Raw genomic sequence first — 25,801 nt, 5'->3', positions numbered from 1 at the left:
GGGTGGATGCTCAGGATATTTGGTTTTGTTATCATCAATAATTATTTGTCTTACACAATTCATATAAATACAATGTATGATGTCACATGCGTACAACGCTATAAGGAAAATATAAAGAGAATTTCACAAAATTTTACTTTTTGAAAAAAGTGCACATTAATTTTCCTCGACTCGTCACTGACGTATGTTGAGGCTAACATTATTCCCTCTTGCATACCTTCTGAAAGAGGGATGTCAAGTGTTCTTCTGTTATTCGAGAAAAGTTCAAATATGTTGAATTTTCTTTATATCTTCTTTATATCGTTGTACACATGTGACGTATCACAGGCTGTAGTAGTCTCCTCATCCAGCAGTGACTAAGCAGAAACTTCAAAAATTTATAACTTTGAAACGGATTGTCCGATTTTCCTCAAACTCTTGCCGATGTGTTCTTTTAATATTGCTACATTCATTCAATCCACATGTCTATGAAGGTGAACTTGTCCTTGAAGCATCAAGAAGCGTATTTTAGCTGCAGTCAAAATGTTCGAATGATCATGCTTATTTGTCAAGGTCTGTGTTCATAAATTTGTACAGTTGAGAGTCGCTCATAATTAAATCGTATATAAGGTATAGAGCCCGAGGCAGGCAATTCATGGCGATTGAATTCAGATATAGAGACATATAGAGAGTTCTTACTTCTGTATAAAATGCAGAGTTAATTACAATTCTTACTTCTGTATACAGTGCAGAGTTAATTACACTGTGTAAGTGCACTTCCTTGGATGCCTTGGCGACGAATGAGAATTCAGAAAGTGTGCAGTTATTTTTCTTTTTTACTGTATTTACATGAAACTTGTGAACGTATTCACGTATAACAGAAGATTAATGGTTCCTTAGTCGTAATAAATTATTCATGAAATTCAATTATTCTATATCTATATGTCGACATCTAATTTTCGCATATAAATCCCGAGGTCAAAAGAAAGAATCGTGATTGTGACGCTTGTGTGCGTGTGTGTGTGTGTGTGTGTGTGTGTTTCCGGTGGGGAGCTGAGAGTAGCGCATTATCAATTTTCAAAGGCTGTCCAATGTAGAAACCATATTATTTTGTGATATCAATACCATTAAGTGCATGACTGTTTGGGACGACACTGGATGAGGACGGATCTCAAAGCATCTCGGCCCAGGAATTTTCGGCCTTCGGATTTCTCTAACTTCTGCAGCGATGCCGTCAAACAGATTTTCAATGATTTTGACATCTCAAGAAATCGGGTGTTTATTTTTGTGAAAAAGCTTTTTATACTTGAAGTTATTTAACAAGATTGTGTTCATTATACCTGTATATTTTATCATAATGTATGCATATTCTTTCACTTTCTTTATCAGTTCCTATGACATGTGTTCATCACTTTCAACATACTAATCATTTCGGGAGATCCAGATTAGTCGCAGCGGGCAAAGTTCGATATCACGATTTTCACCACTGATACAGTGTCAACGCGCTAATGATATATGAATCCAACTCTTATGAAATTCAGATGGTCATGATAATGATGTACATAACAAGAAAATGAAATGTAAAAATTCAGTTGAATAGTAAGGAAATACTACATTTTTAACACGGAGTTGTAAGTTTTTCCTTACTACTCTCCACCAAGGAACTGGATTACAATGGCCCGAATTCACGAAGGTGGTACAATTGAAACCATGGTCTAAACCATGGACAAAGACCGTTGTTTTTATGGGGCGCCAAGTGTCGTATGGCCTATTTCGTTACAAAATCAGTAATTTCGTTAATGAAATGATTATTTCGTCGACGAAATGACCATTTCGTTAATGAAATGCTAATTTCTTCGACGTAATGTTAACATTTCGTCAACGAAATCGACGATATAACTGATTTCTTAACGAAATAGGCCATGCGACACTTGGCGCCTCATACAAAACTACGGTCTTTGTCCATGCTTTAAACCATGGTTTCAATTGTACCACCTTTGTGAATTCGGGCCAATGAGTTTAAAATGTACGCTATGGCTTGCATCGATCGGCAGAATGAGATTGATCGAAAGAAACGAGAACAGCTTGAGAGGCAGAGGAGGCGTCGGGAGGCGAAGAGACTCCGCCGGCTCCACGGAGGAGGGACGTGGGCCTGGCTTGGAGCTTGCACAATTCTGTGATCCAGAGACGCGTAATGTCAAGCTCTGATTGAGAGACTCATCGGAACTCTTGGGGATAAACAAAAACAAAAACAAAAACAAAAACAGACAAAAAAAAACACAAACAAACAAACAAACAGTTGCATCGTGACAGTAAAGCACATCGAGCCAGCTCAATGTTGAAAGAAAGCTGTGACAATGAATATGTATGTCGGTCTTCTGAGATGGCATTTGATAACCGCCACTAAGTAATCATTTCAATCAGATTGTTTTAATCCTTGGAAACACTGACCCATTTTAATGTTCCTCTTGCCACATTTTTTTTTTTTTAGTTAGTGTGCGTACTAACTGGGGGCACTTGGTTCGCCGAGGTGTGGTCTTTCTATACACTAGGGCCTATAAAATGAGGAGAGTGCTTAAAAGGACTGTACAGTACTGGTTGAGGTGGGGATTCATGTTTTGAACATTCCTTGGTGAGATAATGAGAAACCTCTTATGAAATATGAAAGAGCATGTCATTTTAAGAAGGATTCAACATTTATTTGATGAAAATTGGTTTTGAAATGGCTGAGATGTCCAAAAAAGTGATAATAATAAAAAGCGACAGGCCACACTTTTATTAGGATCTCTTTGTTTCACCTTGTTTTTGGATATCTCAGCCATTTCAAAACCGATTTTCTTCAAATAAACTTTTGATACCCCTTGGAATTTCATGCTCCTTGACATCTCATAAAGTGGTTTATGAATATCTCGCAAAACGTTAAAAGCTAAATCCTCACCTCAACCAGAACTGTACACACCCTTTAATCTGAAGAGATTACTCTAGGTAATCATAGACAAAACACACACACACACACACACACTTTTTTTTTAACACATGTACAGTTTATTACATATAAAAGTAAACATTTACAACACCTTGGAAATTATCATACACGGGCTACTATGTCTTGTTGCGGACAATGTCACACAACGGCCACTTTATATGCCTCTCCTCCTATCGCGGAATGAGGAGGCAATCCCGCACGGCCACACACACACACACACACACACACACACACACACACACACACACACACACACACACACACACACACACACATACACACACACACACACACACACACACACACACACACACACATGCCTCATATCCAAATATCAGAGCCTATACAAAAGCGATCTCACTCTCTCAATCTCTCTCTCTCCACTATCTATATCATTGTACCTATCTCATTCTATCCATCCATCCATCCATCTATCTATCTATCTATCTACTTATTTATCTATCTAGATCTTTCATACTTGTTATACTTGTTATTGTTCTTTTAGAATCAAGAACCCTTGATAAAGGACAAGCTCCCGAAATTTGTGACAGTGTCAAAATGAACTGTTGGTTTTGACAGCATGGACTTGAAATTTGTTCTATGTCTATACTATGATATAAACATGGATATAATATAACATAATGATATCATATCAATAATATAATAAAACGTAAAGAAATGAAAATAATAGAATGAGATGAGGTTGTATTATTATGATAGAAAGGTATGTTTTGAAACCAAATATATGTATTGCATATTTTGATTTGTTTGTGTATAAATGTATCTTTGATCTTTGATCAATTTGGTTGTATGTAACTGTACTCGTTGAGTGTGTTTTTTACAATGTAAGATGTATCTACATGTTTTTCTGTATTGTCCCATGTCTTTGCCTTGTGCCTCCTGTTCAATACAGGAGACAACCTAGCCCTTTCATGTTACATTGTTTATTGATATAATTATATATGTATGTGTGTATGTATGTATGTATATACATGTATATATATATATATATATATATATATATATATATATATAGGTGGTCGAAAAACGAGTTGATTCCAATTTTGTTGATACTTGCGATTAACTTGCGATTAACTTGCGATTAACTGTCTTTTGGATACTTGCGATTAACCCTGCACGAAGGAATATAATAAGAAAATGTGAGATATTGCTATCGTAACTGCAAGATAATCCTTGTTGTGCAACAAGCATGATGACCTAAGAGGTATCAGTGAATAGATTTCATTTTGCATTAACTGAAGATGAGCTCACTTAAGAATGTTTTAAAATGGCATTAAAATCGCTTTGCGAAGAAAGTCTTCATATTGATCAACAATTCATGTGTTACCGTAAAGAAATTCACGGCAACTATATATTACAATAATATCAATGTACTTGACCTCATACGAGAGAAAAAAAAAATTCTCGAAGTAGATCTGACTCGTCTACTTTCGTTAACCATGTTAACCTAAATTGTTTGCCTACTGTCGGACTCATGGGCCTTATTTGCCTAGTTTAGAGCTAATGATCTGGATGAGCTGTATGACTCATGGACTGTGTGGGTTTAATTTATTTTATTTTATTTTATTTATTTATTCATTTTTTTTATTTTTTTTATTTTTTTATTTTATTTATTTATTTATTTATTTTTTTTTTTTGGGGGGGGACCTTTTTTTTCAACTTCGAGCTCGTGGGGTGACCTCAACTCAATTAAAGCCGGAGTCTTCTCCGGTTTTGAACCACTTTGCGGGTGCATGTGTGTGTGTGTGTGTGGGTATGGGCAGAGATGCCAAGTTCAAAAAACTTTTATGAGTGAGATTTTTATGACTCGGCGTCTTGGCGCTCGTGCGCATGCGCACGCGAACGAGGAGGGTGTCCCCCTCCCATGGTAGGGAGCTTTTTTTAAATCATTAGCTCTTAATGATGCGATCTGGTGCATACTTAAGTGACTATTTTTTACTATATTTTGAAAGGCAAAAGGGAAATATACCTTCAATTGCAACTATCACTCTAATACTTTGAGCTCTGCTCCTTAATTTTGGCCCAAATTGCAGACTTCACCAGATGCGTGAGAAAAATGGGTGCCATGCGTGAGATCGTGAGACAGACCCTAAATGCTTGAGTCTCACGCAGAATGCGTGAGACTTGGTAGCTCTGTATGGGTGTGTGTGCGTGTGTGTGTGTATGTGTGATTGTGTGTTATGTTTGTGCGTTTTGCTTCTATTTGATGCTGGGAAGGGTGCCTACTAAAGCAAAGAAGTAACACAAGCCTATATCAGCACAACTAATCGACAATATTCTCGCAGTCTGTGCCAAGCAGTCCCACAGGGAGGGAAAACTTAGCTCTCGCAGAAGTACCCACCTTCCCGTCTGATGGCACATCCTTCCCAAACCTCACCTCATCAAAAAAAAAAAAAAAAAAAAAAAAAAAAAAAAAAAAAAACACACACAAAAAAAAAAAAAACCCCACCTATTCATGGATAATAGTATGACGACCCAACAATGCCGGACGAAAACAATATACTTCCTGCAAAACCAAGTACTGTATCCGAGGCACATAGAGCTGTACGTCAAAGAGACTTTTCTCCTCACCACACGGAACGTAGGTGGCGTTTATATTCAGCACACAATTTCGACATAGAGTAGACGCCACTATCACTGCACTGCACTGGCAGGTTATTAATCAGTTCTGTGTTCGTTGCATCACTTGCAATAGTTGCATTTATGTACAAAAAGAGCTATGGCAGATGACGAAGACATTGACAAGTGAGTAACTTCTTATTTAATCCGGTGTTTAGATCAGGGAAAAAGTTGAAGTTTCGTATGTACATTGTAGTTCTGCCATAGTTTTCTGGTTCTGCGAAACGCGTGACTTCGACATGGCGTGACAATGAATGGTCCCATGTATTTGATTTTATGTAAGGTTTGTGTGGCACGCTGCACTCAGTTGACCGAAAGATCGGTCTGTATCTGGTCGTCGGGGATATGTTCCGCGGAGACTGCGTCTGGCTTCTCCGGAGGAGAGCGATAACGTGAAATAAATGAATGAATAAATAAATAAATAAATAAAAGACTTCTCCGGACAGACGCCGAGACGGATCTTTCTGTCTAGCTGCACAGCTACACGCCTAGCCCCAGACTAGGCTCCTACTGTAAATTTACTTGCCCCTACTAGTACTACTAGATTCAAAGTACAGTCGGGGACAGTAGGCCTAAAACATCTAACGGAAAGAATGAGAACTTGCCCCTGGCCCTACTTTCAGGTTGTGTACAGCATACTGCATAGGGCCTACTAGTATAGAGCCCAGGGCCAGGCAGCTCAGCAAGGCAGGCAGGGAGGTCTAACATTAGACGTCTATCTTGTATTGTACTCTACATGTGTGTTGTACACACCTCCCTGCTGCATGTACTGTATAACAATGGTATAAATTTACTAGTTCTCCTAGATCGAGCAAATCAACTCTTGCCTTTTCAGCAGCATCACTCACTAGAACTTAGTAGAACTAACCCCTTGCTGAAACTTAAATTTCAATATTCATCCGTTTGACATCGAGCTTCAAGTCCGACAAAAGTCTGCTGAGACAGTGAGACTGAGTTCGAGAGTAGGCATATGAGTACACTCCTGCTGAGTAAGTTTTGCAGTAAGCAAGATCCTGTCTATAATTTTCCACTCTAAAAATCTATAAATTGCTCTAAATGAATTGATTTAGTGATACAAATAATTATCAAAGCATTTTGTGCTGAGAGTGACATCATTACTTTAGTATTCGATAAGCTGGCCTAACTAGATTTGAATTTACAAGTAGATTTCTAGTACTGTAAAAGTGGATATTTTCGCGAGACTAATTTTTCGCGTCCGACCTGGTAAGAAGAGTTTCATGTGTTCTTAATTCCGTGGAATCAAGACAGTAAGTATAGGAACATAATGGCAAGCAAAAATAATCGCGTGTTTTTATTTTCGCACTACAACGCTGTAGTTTCTGGTTGAGCAAAATGCGTGAAAATTTCAACACCGCGAAAACTTCCACTTTTACAGTAGACTAGATCATCCATGAAGTCTGAATTCACCTTGTTCATTTCTCAAGAGCAGCTGAAGAGTTAAAATTTGTGCATTTCATGAAATGTTTTTGATGTGATTTCCACATTTATTTCCCACCAGTTCCATACACACTGTACACCCATAACCTTTTTGAGTTTGATTAGTAATTTGTTTTGTTAATGGAATGGTGAGTATCGATCATGGCCACGGGATGGAAATGTAAGAAAACTGATCTACATGTAGATCATAGCTGTGTTGTAGATCCCCTACTGTGAATTCTATCCTCTACTGTATCAATGTAGGAATTTGACCTTTATACCTGGCCTAGATGATCTTTCATTGCACCATCTACAGTCAAACCACTGATTATCAAAAGCTCCATTTCAGAAAAAGAACAGTGTATGTGGTATCTTGTTTGGCCCAGTCATTGTAACGAAATGTGACACTTTTGTGATACACTATTTTAGATGTAGTATTCCAGTATCTACCAGTATTTAAAAAGTAGTATCTTACACCAAAGGTCATGTACACCTGTAGGTGGTTTCACAATCAACTCCAATCCACTGAGAACTACAAATTAAATAACTTCGTCTTTGGTTATTTTGGCTTTGGTTGTTTTGGCTTGCTGTCATCACTGTGCCAAACGATCAATCCAAAGTAATTCATGTTCTATACCATCGCTGCTTTCTTTCTCATATCTCCCAGCTTTGACGAAGATTTTGATGATGCAGAAGAGCCCTTGGATGGTCTTCAAAATGAAGAGGTATGAATTTGTAAACATCGCAAGACAAACTTTCTTCTGTGCCATCAAGCTGAGTTTCGTTATGTGTACCATTAGGGAAAGGAGTATGCCAACAAAGTTTACTTCAGGATTTTTTTTTTTTTTTTCTGAGAGAGAGAGAGAGAAAAAAAAAGGAGAAAGCTAGGCTAGCGGGACACAACTTAAATCCATATTTGAATCATATCTTATCCAATGCTGCACACTGGCACTGGTCCGACGGTCCCTGACCAGTTACTTTTTCAGGAATGGACCAGTAAAAAATTGAAAAAATGGGCACCTACTGGCCTGAAAAGCAGGTCAGACCAGTAGAAAAATTGGGTTAGTGTGCAGCCCTGTCTTGTCATATGTTGCAAGTGACAGAGATGATGTAACAAAAGTAAAAACACATTCCAAGCTTCCCTATTATTTTTCTATAATCTCTGCTGATTTGCATCCATATGATCTGGGGTCTGATTCATGAAGATGCTTCCAATTGGTGCAAATGGCATCAAGCGCAGCTGCCATGGCGATGATCTTGGTGCCCATAGTGCTCATCCTCGCTTCTGCCATAGCAACAGCAAACCTTTTGATCTTACAAAATTTGTACTTTTTTTTTTTTACAATTCGAATCAATCAAAGTACACAAGCAAAAAAGACTGACTGCTTACAAAGACTTTTTGACTGCTTACAAACGCTTTTTTTTTTGGTCATTTCTTTCCACACAGAATATACAACTGTAATATGATTTATGGATTTATGGGAAAATATTATAATGTGATTAGATTGTTTGTGGTGTGCATTACGAAGTGAGATTCTCAGGATCTCCCTCAAATGAGTTCATTTGATGGTCTGAAAGGGATTCAGGGGCGCTGATTTCAAGACTTTCCTCTGAACTTTGCAGGAGGTGGAGGATGGAGACCATGTGGAGGTCCTGCCCGCTGGCGAGGCTGTCCAGCAGACTGAGCGCATCACAACGCCCTATATGACCAAGTACGAGAGGGCCAGAGTCCTGGGCACCAGAGCGTTGCAGATAGCGTAAGAGACATCTTCCAACCATTAAACAGAGCCCTATGTGGCAATAGTGTTCCTATGTTGGCCTGACCAAGTTCTGTATTTTGTTGTTTGTCACTGTTGTACATGTTTCTGTTGTTATTGTGTTGTTCGCTCAACCACCATGGGATGGTTTCCACAAGATGCATTTGAATGTAATCTACTTTTAGTGCAAGGCTGTTCTTCTTACAAGTAACATACTGTAGTTTTATGGCATAGAGCTGTTTCCACAGTGGTTGATTGAAGGACACTTGAGTGTACAATGTGTATGGAAAATTGGTATGAAAGACACTGTGTTTTTCTTGTTGAGAGAGTGTTCTTTCTTTTACTGTAGAAAATAGTCTGTTTCTTATCCATCTCATTTATTTTATTTATTCAATAATCTTGACCAGATCAACCTTTTTATTTTAGCATGATAAGGACTAAAAGTATACGTAACCTAAGAAACCATGAAACCCTGATGTTATCAGAGAATTGTTTACTGATGTCAGCAAAATTAATGTTTGATGACTTCATCAGGATGTCATGGTGATGGGTCACATGTCAGATACTATCATCCACTTGACATATACCTCCTCAAATCAGCATTTACCAAAAATAAATTCAGAATATGTCCAAATCTGAACCATGAAACAAGTTCTACGACAATTAATTTTTATAAATTATTGTGGAGGTACAATTCCACCTTGTATGAGTTTGCCGCTTACTTAAAATGCAATATGATAAAGTTAACTACGTGGAGTTTCTCTTTCTACTCCACAATGTGGCAGTCAGAGTGAAGCCTGCTCAAAACTTTCAAAAGTTTTTATCAGGCAACCAATTACCTCTGAACTAAAAGCACGGTTCTGTCTTGTTGGTGTTGTTTAATTTCAGAATGAATGCTCCTGTCATGGTGGAACTGGAAGGTGAGACTGATCCATTGCAGATTGCCATGAAAGAGCTCAAGTAAGTTGAGGAGGGAGATTAGGTTTGGGGGGATCGAGAGGAGAAACTTCCATCATTTACATTCAAGAGAAATAATCACCTTAAAAAAAAAGCACACACACAAAAAAAAAGACTCTGCTTTATAAATGTGGAGACTTGGTATAAAGAGATCTGATATGTCCAAATACCATGTACGGGTTCCAATGTAGCAAACCTCTCTGTTTGTAATTGTTTTGAGACACTGAATTCAAAGAATGATGAACAGAATATCCAGGTCCCCAAAATTGACAGTCAAAAGTAAAGCCATTCAATTAGAAGAAAAAAAAAAAGTGTTCCATAAATTTGATAGAATATGTTCTGCAGGGCGGTTATTACCTACCTGGTAACTCATACTTATTACTTTAAAGCAAGAAACATAACAAATTAGACAATATGTGATTTCAGGGAACGAAACTGTCACTTATTACCTACATCTTACAGAAAACCCCATTTGATTTGCTTCCGTGCGTGGTCAGTCACAGAGAAATGGGATCTGTGTAAAGCATGTCAGATATCCTTCCAAGTTTTGTAATGAGATGCATTGTTCATTGTGTTCATGCCTTACAAATACATAGCCGTTCATTGAGTTCTCGCACAAAATTATCTCTTTTGAAAAAGTAACTTTCTTTTCATTTGCAACTAACAGAATGAGTAATGAATTACATAAAAAAGGAAACAGATTTCTGAGTTAATTGTATTGCAAATGTTAGTGTAGTAAGGTGTGAAAATGAAGGATTAACGAAAGATATTGATTTATTAGTTCCTAGAGAGCTGGATTGAGCTCTTTCTCCTTTGTAAATTTCTGTTTTGTGTTTTCTTTTTCTTTTCTTTTTTTTTGTTTTTGCTCTCCTTTTTTTATGAAGGTGATCATGAACAATGATGTTTACATTTATATCTACATAATTGTACTTAGATGTTGATGTTATAGTAGTATTTGAATTCATTGGTTAGTTGCCCAGCCCTGTCAGTTGTGAGCAAAATACTTTCATTCATGTGGATGCCAAGAGCATTTAAATGCTAAACTTGGAAAAAAAAACAAACAAACTCATGACATGCTTTACAAAGATCAACATTTCTCCATGACCACTGAACCAAACTGAATGGGCTTTTCTGCAAGATATACTAGTAGCTAACAAGCTATAGTATCATATCCAGAAACAGCATTTAGATTGTATTATTATTTTTAAAGTTATATGCGGAAAGTCCTATTTTTTTTTCTTGTTTTTTTTTTTTTTTTTTACATACATTGTACTGTACACATCTGTTACTATTCAGTGAAATTACATGAAACTGAATTCCAAAACTCTTTGATCTTATATCCAATTTTGCTGAAATTTGGAGTATTTTCTTCAACTGATTTTATTTTTTCGTTGCTGACTTGAGTCAATTCCACATTTAGATAAAAGGGACCACCATGCTAAAGGAAACTTTCTAAAGGAAAAATTTCTATCACATGACTACAAAGTCCAACCGGGGGCCCGTTTCATAAAACTTGTTATCAGTGACAACTGCCACATTTCTATGACAAATTTGTTCTCAGCCAATCAGATGCAAGGATTTCAGTAGCTTGTCACATCTATGACAACTTGTCACTGATGAGTTTTATGAAACGGGCCCCTGGACTCTGCTTCAGCAGTGTGTCCTTTGAGGTAAATAGATTCACAATGTACAACTGTATGTTACGTCAGTCCCCTTTTCTGTTGACCTGGACCAATTCCAACCATCCATACACCAAGGCTCGACACTAATGGTGGCCTAGTGGCCCAGGGCCACCAAAAACGCACGTCAGGCCACCAAAATTTCAGAAATTGAGAATTTGGTGGCCTGATTGGGCCACCAAAAAAGGTCAGATGTTTGCCTTTGGGCCACCAAAAATAAAAGTTAGTGTGGAGCCCTGCATACACAAATTTGACAAGAGTGAATGCAAAGTACACAAATCATCTTGCCTATACCTTCATTTGATCCATTGTAAACGTATGAAACATAGATTTTTGATCGGTGTAATGTCACAAGGCACAAGGGCATTTTATCAACACTCAGTATGGAAGATTGTCTGCACATTTGATCTCTTATTGCAATATATTATGAGTGCATGGGTTTGTGTGTGTTCATTTGCATGTCTGAAATTTTGATTGCCATGTACATTTACAATTCAACGTAGAGGGGGTTATTCTAATTTGACATTGATATCAATTTTCTCCTTCCTAATCTCAACCAAGAGATGGGAAAAAAAGGATTCTGTGTGGGTTTTTTTTTTTTTTTCCTCTCTGTAATTCCTGGTCTGGCAAAATGTATAATTTGTCAGTGCATTTATGTGTATGCTTTATGATTGATATATCTACATGCATTATGGGAATATTTTTTTGCCCTTCTAATGGGAGTTTAAACACATACAAGATGTCTTGGTCAACATATCAATAACACCTGTGCCAATCGTTTATTTCCTTTTTTTTTTTCTTTTTTTTTTTTTTTCCTGATCTGGTATTTGAGCAGTGGTGTCAGCTGACCATGACACGTTCATATTGGGCTCTGTTAACTGACGGGAGTTTAAAGGCATTATTTACCATTTGCAGGTGAAACAAAAACTCAACTTTAGTGCTTCAAAATACTGTAGTTCTAAAATGTGAGTTTGGGATAGAAACAAGCTATGTAAAAAAAGAGGTAATCAGTGTAAGTGAATAATGTTAAGTAAACTTGTATTGTTAAATATACAAAATATGAACAACAGTTATAATAAAATTGTTTCAAGACTAGACCATCTACACTTACAGTTTTAGTGATATCTCCTTATATTTTACGCTCCATTGCAAAATTTTTGTGTGGTAGGGTGTTTTCTGATACAACTGACCTACACATATTCATCAAATGTGATAACTCGAACATTTTTTTAGATCACTGCTCCCAACGGTAAACAGTACCTTTAATGTAATTGTGATCCGTCTTTCTGTTACATTTCCTATGGCAGAGCCAGGAAGATACCCATCATCATCCGCAGATACTTACCGGACGGGAGTTTTGAGGATTGGGGATGCGACGAGCTGATCATCGACTGAAGGCGTGGAAGCTGGATTGTGGAGGTGTGGCGAGGACCAGACATCTGTGACGGCAGTGCTGGAACATTCTTGACCTTTGTTTGGCTGTGTTTTGTGCCACAGATGCGCCAAACTGCCACAGCTGAAATAGTATGTGTATGTGTCGCATCTGTGGAAGGTTTTCCAAACTGCCATTTCTCCCGCAGTGTTTTCCGGAAGGGAGATTCAGTGGTCTGTATGACCCACGCAGCCAAGTGACAACGGAGGTTGATCGTCTAGAGGATATGTAAATAGATCTTACGCCAAGATCGCAGGTGATGTGATCCTGCCAGAGAACGGATTTAAAAACCTGACCACATCGCTGATGTGTTATAACTATGTACTTTTTACCATTGATGTAATGTATCATTGAACTTCATTGATAAAGTAATGAGGCACCATTACTCTCATTACAGGTTGTAAATTCACTTTAAAAATACAATTTGTTTCCTTTTTTTGCATTTTTTTAATATCATAAAACCGTAAATAAGAGATTGTGCTTTTTTCCTGCTTGTCTTTTTGTATAGAAGATACACATACCAATATTTTGATATCAATACTAAGTGTCATTTCAGGAGTAGGACACAAATAGAAATCAACAATCATTGCTGGTCCTGAAAACAACCGTAAACAGGAATATCTCTATAAGGCTTAGATCCTGTCCCACCCCATGCCACCAACCCCCTTCCCCCCCCCCCCCAAAAAAAAAAAACCCTTTTTTTCCCTCTCTCCCTCTCCTTTTATCGTAGAGAGTACCAGCTCTCATCCAATCTGTTTATATATTTCCGATTTAGGTTTTTTGGAGCGTCCATTTTCATCATCCTGTAGAATGCTGGACGTTGTTTTCATATTGCTAGTCCTTGTGATAAACTCTAGTTGGCCACATTCATTAAAAAAAAATAAATAAAAATAATATATATACATGTATATATATATATATATATATATATATATATATATATATATATTTTTATTTTTTTTTGTGTGTGTGTGTGTGTGTCAAATATTGATGACAGTATGTTTTACCTCACACACAAGAAATTGTACTCCAGATTGAATATTCATGATGCAGTATCTCAGCTCAGCATAAGCTTAACATGTAAAAAAAAAGAAGCAAAAACTAATTTGTTTTTCTATTTACAATATGTGTGAAACCCAGCATTAGATACTGGTTATCTCCCTCCCTCCCCCTTCCCGGTGATTTTGTTGTAACCAGTGAAGGAATACAAAAATGATGTTATGGGAGTTTGATTAGCATTCATGCTGGTTGTGTTCTCTCTTTCCTTTGTCCTCACTAGATCTGAAATAAAACTTTGTGACCTCTTGTATTTGTCTACAGTCTAGATGAAGGAGGTGCATCGGCACATGATGAGCAAACATCTCTCTCCACTCACAATGAACCACAGAATATAGCTCATGTTGCAGTGAGCACATGCTTGCATTCCAACTCACCAAGTGTAGTACTGTGGATACAGTTCTAGCGTAGCTCCCTTGATAAACTGGCTTAAACGCTTGAAAAGCTTGATGTCATAGGGAGAAGACAGTAGACCACAGTGGCCATACCGTTTACCCTGTATAGCTAGCAAGAATGCATACTTGTGAGATTCTAGACCCCCTCTCATACTGCAAATTTAAGTAGGAAGAACCCCCGCCATGTTATGACTTCCAGAATACAAAAATAATATGTGTACATATCCATGTATACTGTAAAACGAGGAATGTTCGCATGCATTTTAATTTCGCGAATTTTGCGAGCGCTGACATTCACGAAATGAAAATGCACATGAAAGTTCTTGCCTGCACAGTATGCAGTGGATGCCAGTTACAATTCGTGAAACTTTCATGCTGAGAGAAAGACCATCAGCTCTAATTCGCGAAATTTTCATGCAAATTTTCAAATTTTCATGGTTTACAGTATGTCTTTGTTGATGAAGTGTACCTTTCTGAACAAATATCATGCCACACCTTGGCTACTTTGCTCATAGATTTGAATGAAAAGTGAGATATTGTCTTGTCTGTAAAGATGCTAATTTTGACAGAAATAAATCAAAGTGATGAATATTGGCAAAAGTGTATGTGTAAAGTACTGTAATGTTGTGACATTAGTACCAGTGCTGTCATGAGGTGAAACAATAATGCGTGTTTAGATGTGATAACTATGTACATTCTGAAATGGTGATATGGATCCTAATCAAATGATTGGCTAAGAGCTATCAGGTAACAGTCTTTTTAGCTCACCTGAACCAAACACTCTTAGTGGCATTGCCTGTGCATTATGAATGAATTGCAATGATGTGTGTGTGCGGTTAAGTTTGTGTGGAGTTGCTAATGGCCCTGGGAATCTTCTGAAAGTTGCTGCCACAGGATTTAAATCATATGGCAGACTTGTACCATTTTATAAAACAAATAATGCACATTACCCGGTCGGATGTTAGTAAATTCATCAATTTATCTGTTATCCTCCATAATTTTCAAACAGTCAAAAGTACACGGCTTCGCCTTGTGTGTTTCCGACTGTTCGAAAGTTACTGTCGGGTGGATAATTCTAACTAACACCGGGTGGAATGTGCATTATTTGTATACTGAATGATAGTACATGTACAGTATTGCAACTGGAAATCATGAGCAGAAACTGTCATAGTGAATTCAATACTGTACATGCTTTGATGAGGTTTGTTTGTGTGTGTGTCTGTGTTTGGGGGGGGGGGGGGGGTGACTACACGTACATACCGGTATTGACAATATAGTATGTTCAATGTAATAACTTAAATACATTGCGGAGAATTAAAAAAGAACACCTTCATTCATCATGCCATGATCAAAGAATGACGCCCCGTATACATTGTACAATGTACATGTATATACAGTTTATAAAAAAAAAAAGTCCACTTGTGTTTAAAAGACACGTATATGGTAATTTATTGCCATCGCTAGTCTTGATAAATATTGTTATACATGTATAAATAATCAACGCTGTCAGCCGGACATCACATAATTGAAATTAAATACAAGTAAATGTTGTTACTCATACGGAAGAATAGCAGCAGGTAATCAATTTAAGTACATGCGATCCTTGTCATTAAAATGCGAACTGTTCAGAAACAGATTCTCATAACAATTTACTGTTGATTGGGCTACAGTCATGAAGCAATTTCGGGCATTGATGCAATTGAAAAGTAGAAAATGCACACAGCATAATTGATGTATGTTGAATTAAGAAGATACACAACAGTTCTGCGTAGTTCATGAAAGTGAATTGGTATAAATGACAAGACACAAATTTTAACTACGATTTCTAGTGTTCTTTGTAATCACATAAGGGGCCCGTTGCATAAAAGTTACTATTATGGTAACTTTGCCATCCAGTGGTATTTTCCATGGAATTCTTGATTTTTATTGGCTGTTGAGTATTGTTGCCATGGTAGTTACCATTGGATGGCAAAGTTACCATAATAGTAACTTTTATGCAACGGGCCCCAGGGATGGTAAAAAAGTGTACTTCTAGAACGGGCAAAGTTAAAGAGATCTAGATATGACACAGCTATTACAGCACTAGCATACTGCCTCAGTAAATATTTCAACAGAGGAAACATTCCAAAAACAAACACGAAAATGGAGTGGAGTTTGCTACTCAGGAAGACAATAACATGAAAAAAACTTTACAGAGGTGATGTTCACAGCAAACAATGACGTAAGAGTCATTGATGTGCGTGAATCTGATATTTTGTGTGCAGAAGGAATTAAACACATGTAGTTCGAAAAGACAAATATATTATGGCACATTGTGTACATGTCCGAAGTCACGCGCTAGGTTCCTATTTGTACAACCGAAAAGAAGTAGATTAAATCATTGAATTCAGCTGCCGTTATGTCCAACTGTGACTACTCGTTGGAATAAGTCTCGCTGGAATTCCTCTCAAAAGTGACATCGATTTTAGCTTGCACATAAGTTGTTTATAGTAATGGAAGAGATAATTAATCGTGGCCTAGCCAATTCCGCTCATAGGCTTCAGTTTGTTTTTATTTTTTGTTTGTTTGTTTGGGTTTGTTTTTTGTTTTTTTTTGTAACGAGGCCAAGCACGGATTTTAAGAGAAATCGAAATGAAGAGTTGGCCGTTAACACTTCTTGAAGATGACAATGATGAAAGCAATTACATTGTACAAAGTAAGACTGTGCGATACAGTTGAAGTAATATAACATTAAAATGCTTTCATCTTTATATGTTACAAATTAGAGGTCTTCATAGGGTTTGGTATTTAGTTAATGATAAATCACATGATTGAGACAGAAGCGATGATAAGCCTGGAAATGTTAAATACAGCGACGGAAGAGGAAGACATTTAAAGAGGTACTGTATGATAGCTTTGAAATCCTTATCTTCGTTAGAATTATGACATGGTCTGTGTAGCCAAACATAATCACACAGATACCCTCACACACTCACACACAAACACACACACACACACGCGCGCGCGCGCGCACACACACTCATACACACATACACACGCACATATGCACCAAGTTAGAGTTGAGAGCTGTAGGATTAAATTCTGTTCTTATGTCGCAGATAAGCTTTAAAGTGAAACTGAGCTAGGAACTGGTATAAGATTCGACAGGTCAATTACCTGACGTCATTTCCTATTTCTGATGACGTTACTCGGTTTATTCTATTTATTTGTTTGTATGTCGGGAACATTAATCAGAATTCAGAATTGTGTATAAAAATTATCTCCAACAATCTATGAAACTGAGCCCTCACACGGTATACCATGGTATACCGTACTAGCCAAGTTTACTGAAAAGCACTGTTTAACATCTAAAAAGGCAGTGCTATTGCTTTCATCTCCGAAGTAAGGCACATTCTGATTAAAAAAACAACAACAAATAAGTTGGAAAACAAATTCTTTTGATTGAATGTGTCATGATGACGTAAAACATATAATGAGCTGCAAGAAGTGCAGGTAAGCACCGAATTCAGACTCTCACATTTCTTCTTTCTACTGCACCTGATAAGGAAGAAGAAAGTAGGCTACATAATTCCACACAATGTTCACGTTGCCCTTAACTAATTGAGTAAATTCAGACATTTCAAATGGTCGACCTTTTACGTGAATCTGAAACGAAATACGAAAGTTTAACAATTTCAAAGCGCACATTGTTCACAGTATCAGTGTCATCGGTCACAAACGGCTTATTATATTAGGTAAGTCTACAGGACCTACCATTTGGTTTGACACCTCTCTATTTGTGAAAGCCCACTTAAACATAGTGTGGAATCATACTTTTAAGTCTGTTGTCCAGTTGATATTCTGTCTTGCTGTGGCTGTTGTTGTAGCTGCTGCTGCTGTTCCTGTTTTACCTGTGCTTGCGTTTCTTGTCCAGTCTGCTGATGCTCTTGAGCCACTACAAATGGACGTTGTTCCGTTCGCCCAGGTCTGGGCTGAGTTTCTTGTCTTTGGCCCACGGGTTGCTGTTGTGAAATGTGTTGCTGCTGTTGTTGTGAACCTTGTATTTGCGCCTGCTGTTGTTCTAGATTTTGTTGTTGCGGCTGCTGTTGCTGTGGAAGGCTCTGTTGCTGCTGCTGCTGCTGTTGCTGTTGTAGCAATTGCTGCAGCTCATTTCTTTGTTGCTGTAGCTCCTGCTGAAGCTGTTGCGTCTCTTGCTCGTAAGTTTGCTGTGCCTCTTGCAGCTTTCTTTGTTCGCTTTGAAGCTCACTCTTAAGCTGTACATTCGGGGAGAACGGAATATATTTCGACAATAAGAATTGTCAGCACAAGTAGACATGTGCCATCAATCTTTGTAAAAAAGATACATCAATACAATTTTCGAATATAGATAAAAAATGCTTACTAGAACACGTAACAAAGTGACAGCCAAATTAGAAATAGACAACTTGAATAAAAAGATAAATTCTTGCACGGATGATAACTTTCGGATTGTCAGTTATATCAAGCAAAATACATTGCATCAAAGGTTTGACGACAACTTCATGATAATCTAGTTTGATAAACATAATACTTCATTGTATAATTAGCAGTTCCGCAAAGAATCCCTTTATGACACTTCATTCGCACGCATTTTGCAGCAATTTGGGGTTTTGTCATCAAAATTTGTCGTAATGTAGTGAATTGCCCTTAGATTTTGAATAATGCTAGAAAAGCGGAAACAAGAAGTAACGCTACAAATATCACTATTGAATAGCGTCACTTGGTTGGTTATATGCATAATCTTGATTTATATATGTATATATATATAATATATAGTCGAGACAATGTAGATGACAAAAGATGTCGCATGAAACCGGCTTTATTATCTGTTAATGCAACGAAATATATGTTTTTGAGCATAGCAAATCTGGAGTCATGAACACAATATAATTTAAACACAAGTTCAGCATGAGTTAATAGCTTCATAGCATACTTGGCAACATTTTTGGCAATTTGCAACACATTCAACAATGTATAACTGTAGATAATAAAGCTGAGGAAGACCAAGGTCGAAAGCTTCGTAACAGCCGGTTTCATGCGACATCTTTTGTCATCTACATTGTCTCGACTATAATCTCCCTAAGATGACAGAGGCGTACGGTTAATGACGGTACGAGTATCAGCATCATCACACACTATATGTATATATATATATAATATATATAGTGTTTGTTTGTGTGTGTGTGTGTGTGTGTGTATATATATATATATATATATATATATATATATATATATATATAGTCAAACCTGCCTTAGCGGCCACCTGTCTATAGCGACCACCTGTCTATAGCGGCCAGTGAAAAATCCCCCGAGAGAAAAACCCTGTGTGTAGTGGCCACCTGTCTAACGCGGCCAGCGGCCACAAATTTTGTTTTCCGTGGTAGATTTTAACCTGTCTATAGCGGCCAAAGAGCTGATAATTCAGCGTGTTTTTCTGCTTTGTAGCCGTGCCAGTCATTCATGGGCAACGTTTCGTGATCGCCATATTTCAAACGCATCATCTATGTTACAGTATATATTATTTGCCGATGATACAAATGTGTTTTACTCACATGCTGACCTAAACCACTTAGTTGCTACTTTGAACAATGAATTACCGAAATTATCTACATGGTTTAAAAGTAATATACTGGCACTTAATTTAAGCAAAACTAATTTCATTCATTTTAAATGTAAAAAAGCTGATCTACCAGAATATGAATTGTATATTGATGGTATATCTCTTGAAAGGAAAATATTAAATAAATTTCTTGGTGTGCATATAAATGAAAACCTAAAATGGGATGATCATGTAAAACACATCATTTTGCCTATATCCCGAAACGTTGGCCTGTTAACTAAGCTTCAGTATTTTTTACCAACTCGTGTATTGTTTACCCTGTATAATGCCTTAATCTTACCATATATATCATATTGCAACATTATCTGGGCAACCCACAAATGTAACACAGACCGTATACTTCTCCTACAGAAAAAAGCAATACGAGTGTGCAGTCGAGCACGATCTCGAGATCACACCGACCCATTGTTTTTCCAGCTTAAATCCCTTAAGATAAATGATATAAATTTTCTCCAAAAAGCTGTATTTATGTTTTGTCTCAAGTCAAACCTCTTGCCTCCAATATTTAACATAATATTTCGGTCAAATTCAGAGATTCACTCTTATCCAACCAGACAATCCACAAATTTACATTTATTTAACCCCAAAACAGCACTCGCGCATCATTCTATCAGACACTCCGGCCCTGACACTTGGAATTCCCTTCCCATTGAAATTAAAAACATGACCACTATGTATTCATTTAAGAAGGCTGTAAAACTTCACCTCCTTAAGCAGTATTCCCCAGGATAACATTCTGATTTCTTTATTGTATTATAATCAAATGTATATGATTATGTACGTGATACATAATGCATGGATGTGTGCATACAATGTATCGATTTATTTATCTATCCATATTATGAATATGAGTATGATGCATAGGATACATCATGTATATATTATGAGCATGCATGTGTACGATGTGCCTTACCATTACTGCGTACATAAAACAAGCACGATATATGTTATTCAATGTCAGATAAGAATACGTATAAGATATTTTGTATTCACATATTATTATTTTCATAGTGCATATTCGGTCATTACTCCGGCAAAGGCAACTGAACGTGTTAACTTTAATATCATTATCATATTGTATTTATCATCATTACTATTATTGTAAAGTAGTTGGAGTGGTACCCATACACTCTGTAACTTTCCCTATTCCCCCTACCCTTCCCTATTTCTCTCTTTCTCTATTCCCTATTCTATTCAGAGTAGGTAAGCATATAGTCTCCATACCGTCAAGCCTCGGCTTATTTAGGAGACCCTTCTGTTTAAGTTCCATAAGCTTGTATGTTTGTATTTGTCTTGTATAATTGTACTAAAAACTATGTGTCGATATACTGTTTGTCATAAATGACATGTACATGATCCTATCTGATGTAACGGAATTAAGCAGAAATAAATCAAATCAAATCAAATCAAATCAAATCAAATCAAATCAAATCAAATCAAATATTCGCCATCGCTGCATTCATTACTCATTAGTCATAATAATGCATTAGTGTTTAGCTTTCTTCACGACTGTACACATGGTGATGTGTAACAATTTCATAAACACCGGCATTGTTCAATGCATGAAACACACGTCGTGTGCATACGCTCACACATACATGTACATGTAAGTACTTATAAACTGATGTATACAACGATGACACATTATGTCGGCAATGCACACAAAGTTGGATGACCTGTCTTTAGCGGCCACTTTTTTCGTCTCCCTTGGGTGGCCGCTATAGACAGGTTTGACTGTTTATAGATATATATGTATGTATATATATATATATATATATATATATATATATAATTATATGTAGGCCTATATATATATTGAAACAAGAAAGGGAAAACTGACCAGAAACAAATAATAGATAGTGAAAACTTTGAGCACCGGTCTAGCATCCCGAATCCCGATAAAAACCCATTTTCTTTGCTCAAAGTTTTCACTACATGTATTTTATTATTTGTTTCTGATCAGTTTTCCCCTTCTTGTGTCAATATTACTAAAAATAAAAAGCTGCATCGCTTCGGCGATCCCTCGCATTTATTCCAAAGTTGATTTACATCCTTTGGGTTTATGTCAGGTTAATGTGTGTGTGTGTTGCACACATGCACACACTATAGCTTCTGACCACACGAGCAAAGAGAGTTAAGGGTTTGGGACGAACACCGATCTAGGGCTTTCAATAGCTCAGTCGGTAGAGCACCGGTCTAGTAATCCGGAGGTCTCGGGTTCGAATCCCGATGAAAACCTAGGAGATAAATAGAGAGATATATACTCTACACAAGGACACACATTTTTCAAACCGGTATAGTGAAGTCATCGGATTCAGGACTAACGTGAAGGTGACAGCAATAGAGGCAATATCTAAACCAACTGATCCGTGAAAAGTTCACTAAAAAGAGCATGCGAATAGATAAAAGCACTATACATTTCCCGGACTCTAAAGTATGAAGTAAAAGTGAATATGATAGATACCCTTTCCACTTGGCTTTGGAGTTCGCTGTTTTCGTTCTGCAACTCGGCGGCCTTGCCCTCCATTGATTCTTTGGTTGCCTTAATGTCGTCGGTTTCTTCTTTCATCACACGTAGCTCCTCACGAACCCCAGCAAGTACTTCCTGTGTCAGAAAAAAAGTGTCAGAAAAAAAAAATAGTAAATAGCCGTCGCTGACAATGCTGCATATTTAAAAGAAAATCATTCCGCTATTTTTCTTCTTAAATCGCAGATTAGTGGTCGAAGGAGTTTAATAAAGAATTGGCTGTACCGTGCTATCCTGGTCGTCTGGAAAAACTAATATCCCAAAAGTAAGCGATTTAGAAGCCAGCATTGCCGCCAATCCAAAGGAAACTCAAAGACCCGAATTCACGAATGTGGTACAAATGAAACCATGGTTTAAACAATGGACAAAAACCATGGAGCGCCAAGTGTCACACGGAACATTTCGTTACGAAATCAGTCGTTTCGTCGATGAAATTATTATTTTGTAACGAAATGACAACATTTTGTAACTAAATGAACATTTCGTCCACGGAATGATAATTTCGTTAACGAAACTGTAATTTTGTCGAAAAAATGTCCAATTTCCTAACGAAATATTCCGTGCGACGCTTGGCGCTCCATGGTTTTTGTCCATGGTTTAAACCATGGTTTCATTCTAAATTTGTACCACCTTCGTGAATTCGGGCCAAAGAGCCTATGGCATCCAGGCTCTCCCGAAATCGAAGAATGTTCAAGAGAAAGGCTGCAGTAGAAATTGTATGTATTGCAGCCTTTCAGCATCGAGGAATCTGCAAATGAGGACACGTTTGCAAACTTACAAATGAGACATCCAGCATTCACACGAGATTGGAGGGAAGACGGCTACTCCAAGAGTATTTCGATTCGCTCTACATGAAAATATAGGCCTCGGGTAAACCGTGGCGCCACCTCAAATGGACCAGGGCCCGGCCCTCGCCAGCTTAAACCAAGGATGTGTAATACAGGTGACAGGCAAGCTATGTCAGCAGTAAAAAATGTCACTGGTTAAAATGTCAGGGATAAAAATGTCAGGGGGGAAATGCAACTAATAAGAATACCACGGGTTAAAAGTGTCGGGGTAAAAATGTCAAGGGCAAAATGTTGCGGAAAAGAAGATGTCGGACGAAAAACAAAAATGTACAGAGTAAATATGCCAGAGGTAGAAAGGTAGAATGGAAAAAAAGTCAGAGGTAAAAATGTAACAAGTCAGGTTACTTTTTACCCTCAACATTCTTACCGCTGGCATGTTGACTCTTGACATTTTTCCTCCGACAATACCGCTGACATTTTTACCCTTGACTTTCTTTCCCCTACACAGTTTTCCCGCAGGTATTTTTTCTTGACGTTATCTCTCATGACATTCTTACCGTTTACAATTTAACCGCTGATATTTTTACCTCGAACCATTTTGATGGGGTATAAACTAAGGCGTGACGAGAAGTTCTCTCTCAATGCCCTCACAGTAGAAAAGACACCTCCAGCTGCAATTCGCTCGCTCTCTTTCAGTGTGTTGGCAACAATATTCTTTGTGTGTGCTTTGAATTAGAGCATGGAAGGAATTAAAAAATGACGTGTGAGAATATCACTTCTTTATATAGTACAGCAAAAGGGAGGAAAAATATGTTAAAATACCCTTTAGGGAATAATATGCCAGATTAAGAGATAGGAACCTAAGATGTGCAAAAGTGCGCCACATGGAAACATATCAAGTTTTGCAAAGATCTAAATCATAAATGTATTTCTGATTGGCGCATTATGTGCAGAACAGAAATGTATAGATATAATAAGTATAGATTTGTAGGTAGATGAGTAATAAATGAATAAATGCAATAAAACAACAATTATTATCCAAATGATTGATATGATATGAATACTGTATGTTAAAAAAGTTAAAATTAGATACCTGTATCTGAGCTTTCTCTTCGAGCTCGGCAGACAACTGATAGTTGCTCTTTTTCAGCTCCTCTTCCTGTTTTTTGCGTCTGGCATCGCACTCATCCCGATACCGGTCGAAGTCTTCGCCCCTCTCCCGAACCATGTTCGTCATCACCTGCTTCTCCTCCACAATGGCCTTGAACTTGTCCGATATCAACTGCATCTCGTTGCCTAGCGACCGCCGCTCCCTGGCGATCTCCTGCAACCGCCCTTGCAGTTCGTCGTTGTACTCGACCAGGGCGTTGGCCTTTCGCTGCGTCTCAATGGTGATCATGACGGAGAGGAGGATGAGGCTCAGCGAAATGCTCAAGACGCATTTGGTCTGCGAGGAATCCTTTATCATCTTTGCCACGTGCTCTGGAGGTCAATAACCCGGCAAAATCTAAATGGACGGGAGCTAATAGATATAGCAAGATCATGATTTATCAAAGAGTGCGTCGTGCAAAATTTTGGTAAATCTTATTATCATAAAACACAATATTTATCGCCCAGTTAGGTTCTACTTTCACATATTTATTGTTATATGACTTAAAGATCAGAGTCCACTTTCTATTTTCAACATAAATAGACTTAAAACTCTTTCAAAATTGTATCATTCAATAGCAGTATCATTACAGGTTCTTGCATATTAGTATCATTGAAATGAACCTAAAGGATCTATATCGAGTCAGTTAAATGATGTCAATATTTTGCTAATGACAGTCATTACCATATGACTGACTGTATGACTGGAGGAGAGAAAAAAGGATGAAAAGAAAGGATATTTTCTTTCGTGTATTTTTGTTGTTATTCTGCTTACAATGCTTTGCAAAATAGGCCCACGATACCGATCTCTCTCTGCAGTTTCTTCACATCAATGCTCCCAACCTCCTCCACCCCCCGATTCCGCTGTCGCATCCCGTCCCAATCCCCTGTCGAACATCCTGTTCTTTAAAGGGATGATACAGTATTGGTGGAGATGAAAATTGGGCTTTAACTTTTTTTGCGAGATACCAAGAAAACACTTCTGAAATAGTACAGAGCATACCATTTTAAGAGGAATTCAAAGTTAATTTGATAAAAATCGGGTTTGGAATAGCTGAAACATCCAAAAACAAAGTAAAACAAAACCATCGTAATAGGATCGCTCTGTTTTGGATATCAGCCATTTCAAAACCAATTATCATCAAATAAACATCGAATCCCTCTTGGAATTACATGCTCTTTCATATTTCATAAGAGGTTTCTCACTATCTCACCAAAAATGATAAAAACCTGAAGTTAGGTTTCAACCAAAACTATACGATCCCGTTGAGGACGGTTTGATTTTGCTACAACACGCATTTCCCATAGACACCTGCCCGAGTATACTCGGGACTCGTCCTCAACGGGTTAAGATCTACCAAAGAGATTTGTGATACCTTAC

At 37.5% G+C, this 25,801-nt stretch overlaps 2 protein-coding genes across 2 annotated transcripts; one reads left to right on the top strand and one right to left on the bottom strand.

The window, feature by feature from the left end:
- Positions 1 to 5,619: 5,619 nt before the first annotated feature.
- LOC140242664 (DNA-directed RNA polymerases I, II, and III subunit RPABC2-like) lies at positions 5,620 to 13,738 on the top strand. The gene is made up of 5 exons (XM_072322422.1): positions 5,620 to 5,731; positions 7,710 to 7,767; positions 8,666 to 8,799; positions 9,688 to 9,759; positions 12,743 to 13,738. Exons 1-5 carry the CDS (start codon positions 5,706 to 5,708, stop codon positions 12,828 to 12,830), a joined length of 378 nt encoding a protein of 125 aa, XP_072178523.1. The 5' UTR covers positions 5,620 to 5,705; the 3' UTR covers positions 12,831 to 13,738.
- Positions 13,739 to 18,133: 4,395 nt separating this feature from the next.
- On the bottom strand, positions 18,134 to 24,739 carry LOC140242218 (uncharacterized). Its single transcript, XM_072321962.1, has 3 exons — positions 24,365 to 24,739; positions 22,421 to 22,561; positions 18,134 to 18,571 (listed from the first exon to the last, which is right to left on the bottom strand). The coding sequence occupies exons 1-3, from the start codon at positions 24,737 to 24,739 to the stop codon at positions 18,134 to 18,136; spliced, it is 954 nt and encodes a 317-aa protein (XP_072178063.1).
- Between the last annotated feature and the right edge of the window lie 1,062 nt (positions 24,740 to 25,801).

The sequence above is a fragment of the Diadema setosum genome, chromosome 19, assembly GCF_964275005.1.
Source record: "Diadema setosum chromosome 19, eeDiaSeto1, whole genome shotgun sequence".
NCBI classification, from domain to species: Eukaryota; Metazoa; Echinodermata; class Echinoidea; order Diadematoida; family Diadematidae; genus Diadema; species Diadema setosum.
The sequence above is the reverse complement of the archived record's forward strand: the minus strand, read 5'-3'. Positions and strand labels throughout refer to the sequence as shown.

Excerpts from the sequence above, each read along its gene's own strand:
- LOC140242664 (XM_072322422.1), top strand. The coding sequence starts at position 5,706 with ATGGCAGATGACGAAGACATTGACAA. Across the intron at positions 5,732-7,709 it reads GATGACGAAGACATTGACAA|CTTTGACGAAGATTTTGATG; the intron begins GTGAGTAACTTC and ends CATATCTCCCAG. Across the intron at positions 7,768-8,665 it reads ATGGTCTTCAAAATGAAGAG|GAGGTGGAGGATGGAGACCA; the intron begins GTATGAATTTGT and ends TGAACTTTGCAG.
- LOC140242218 (XM_072321962.1), bottom strand. The coding sequence starts at position 24,739 with ATGATAAAGGATTCCTCGCAGACCAAATGCGTCTTGAGCATTTCGCTG. Across the intron at positions 22,562-24,364 it reads AAGAGAAAGCTCAGATACAG|GAAGTACTTGCTGGGGTTCG; the intron begins GTATCTAATTTT and ends TTTCTGACACAG. Across the intron at positions 18,572-22,420 it reads TCCAAAGCCAAGTGGAAAGG|CTTAAGAGTGAGCTTCAAAG; the intron begins GTATCTATCATA and ends CCGAATGTACAG.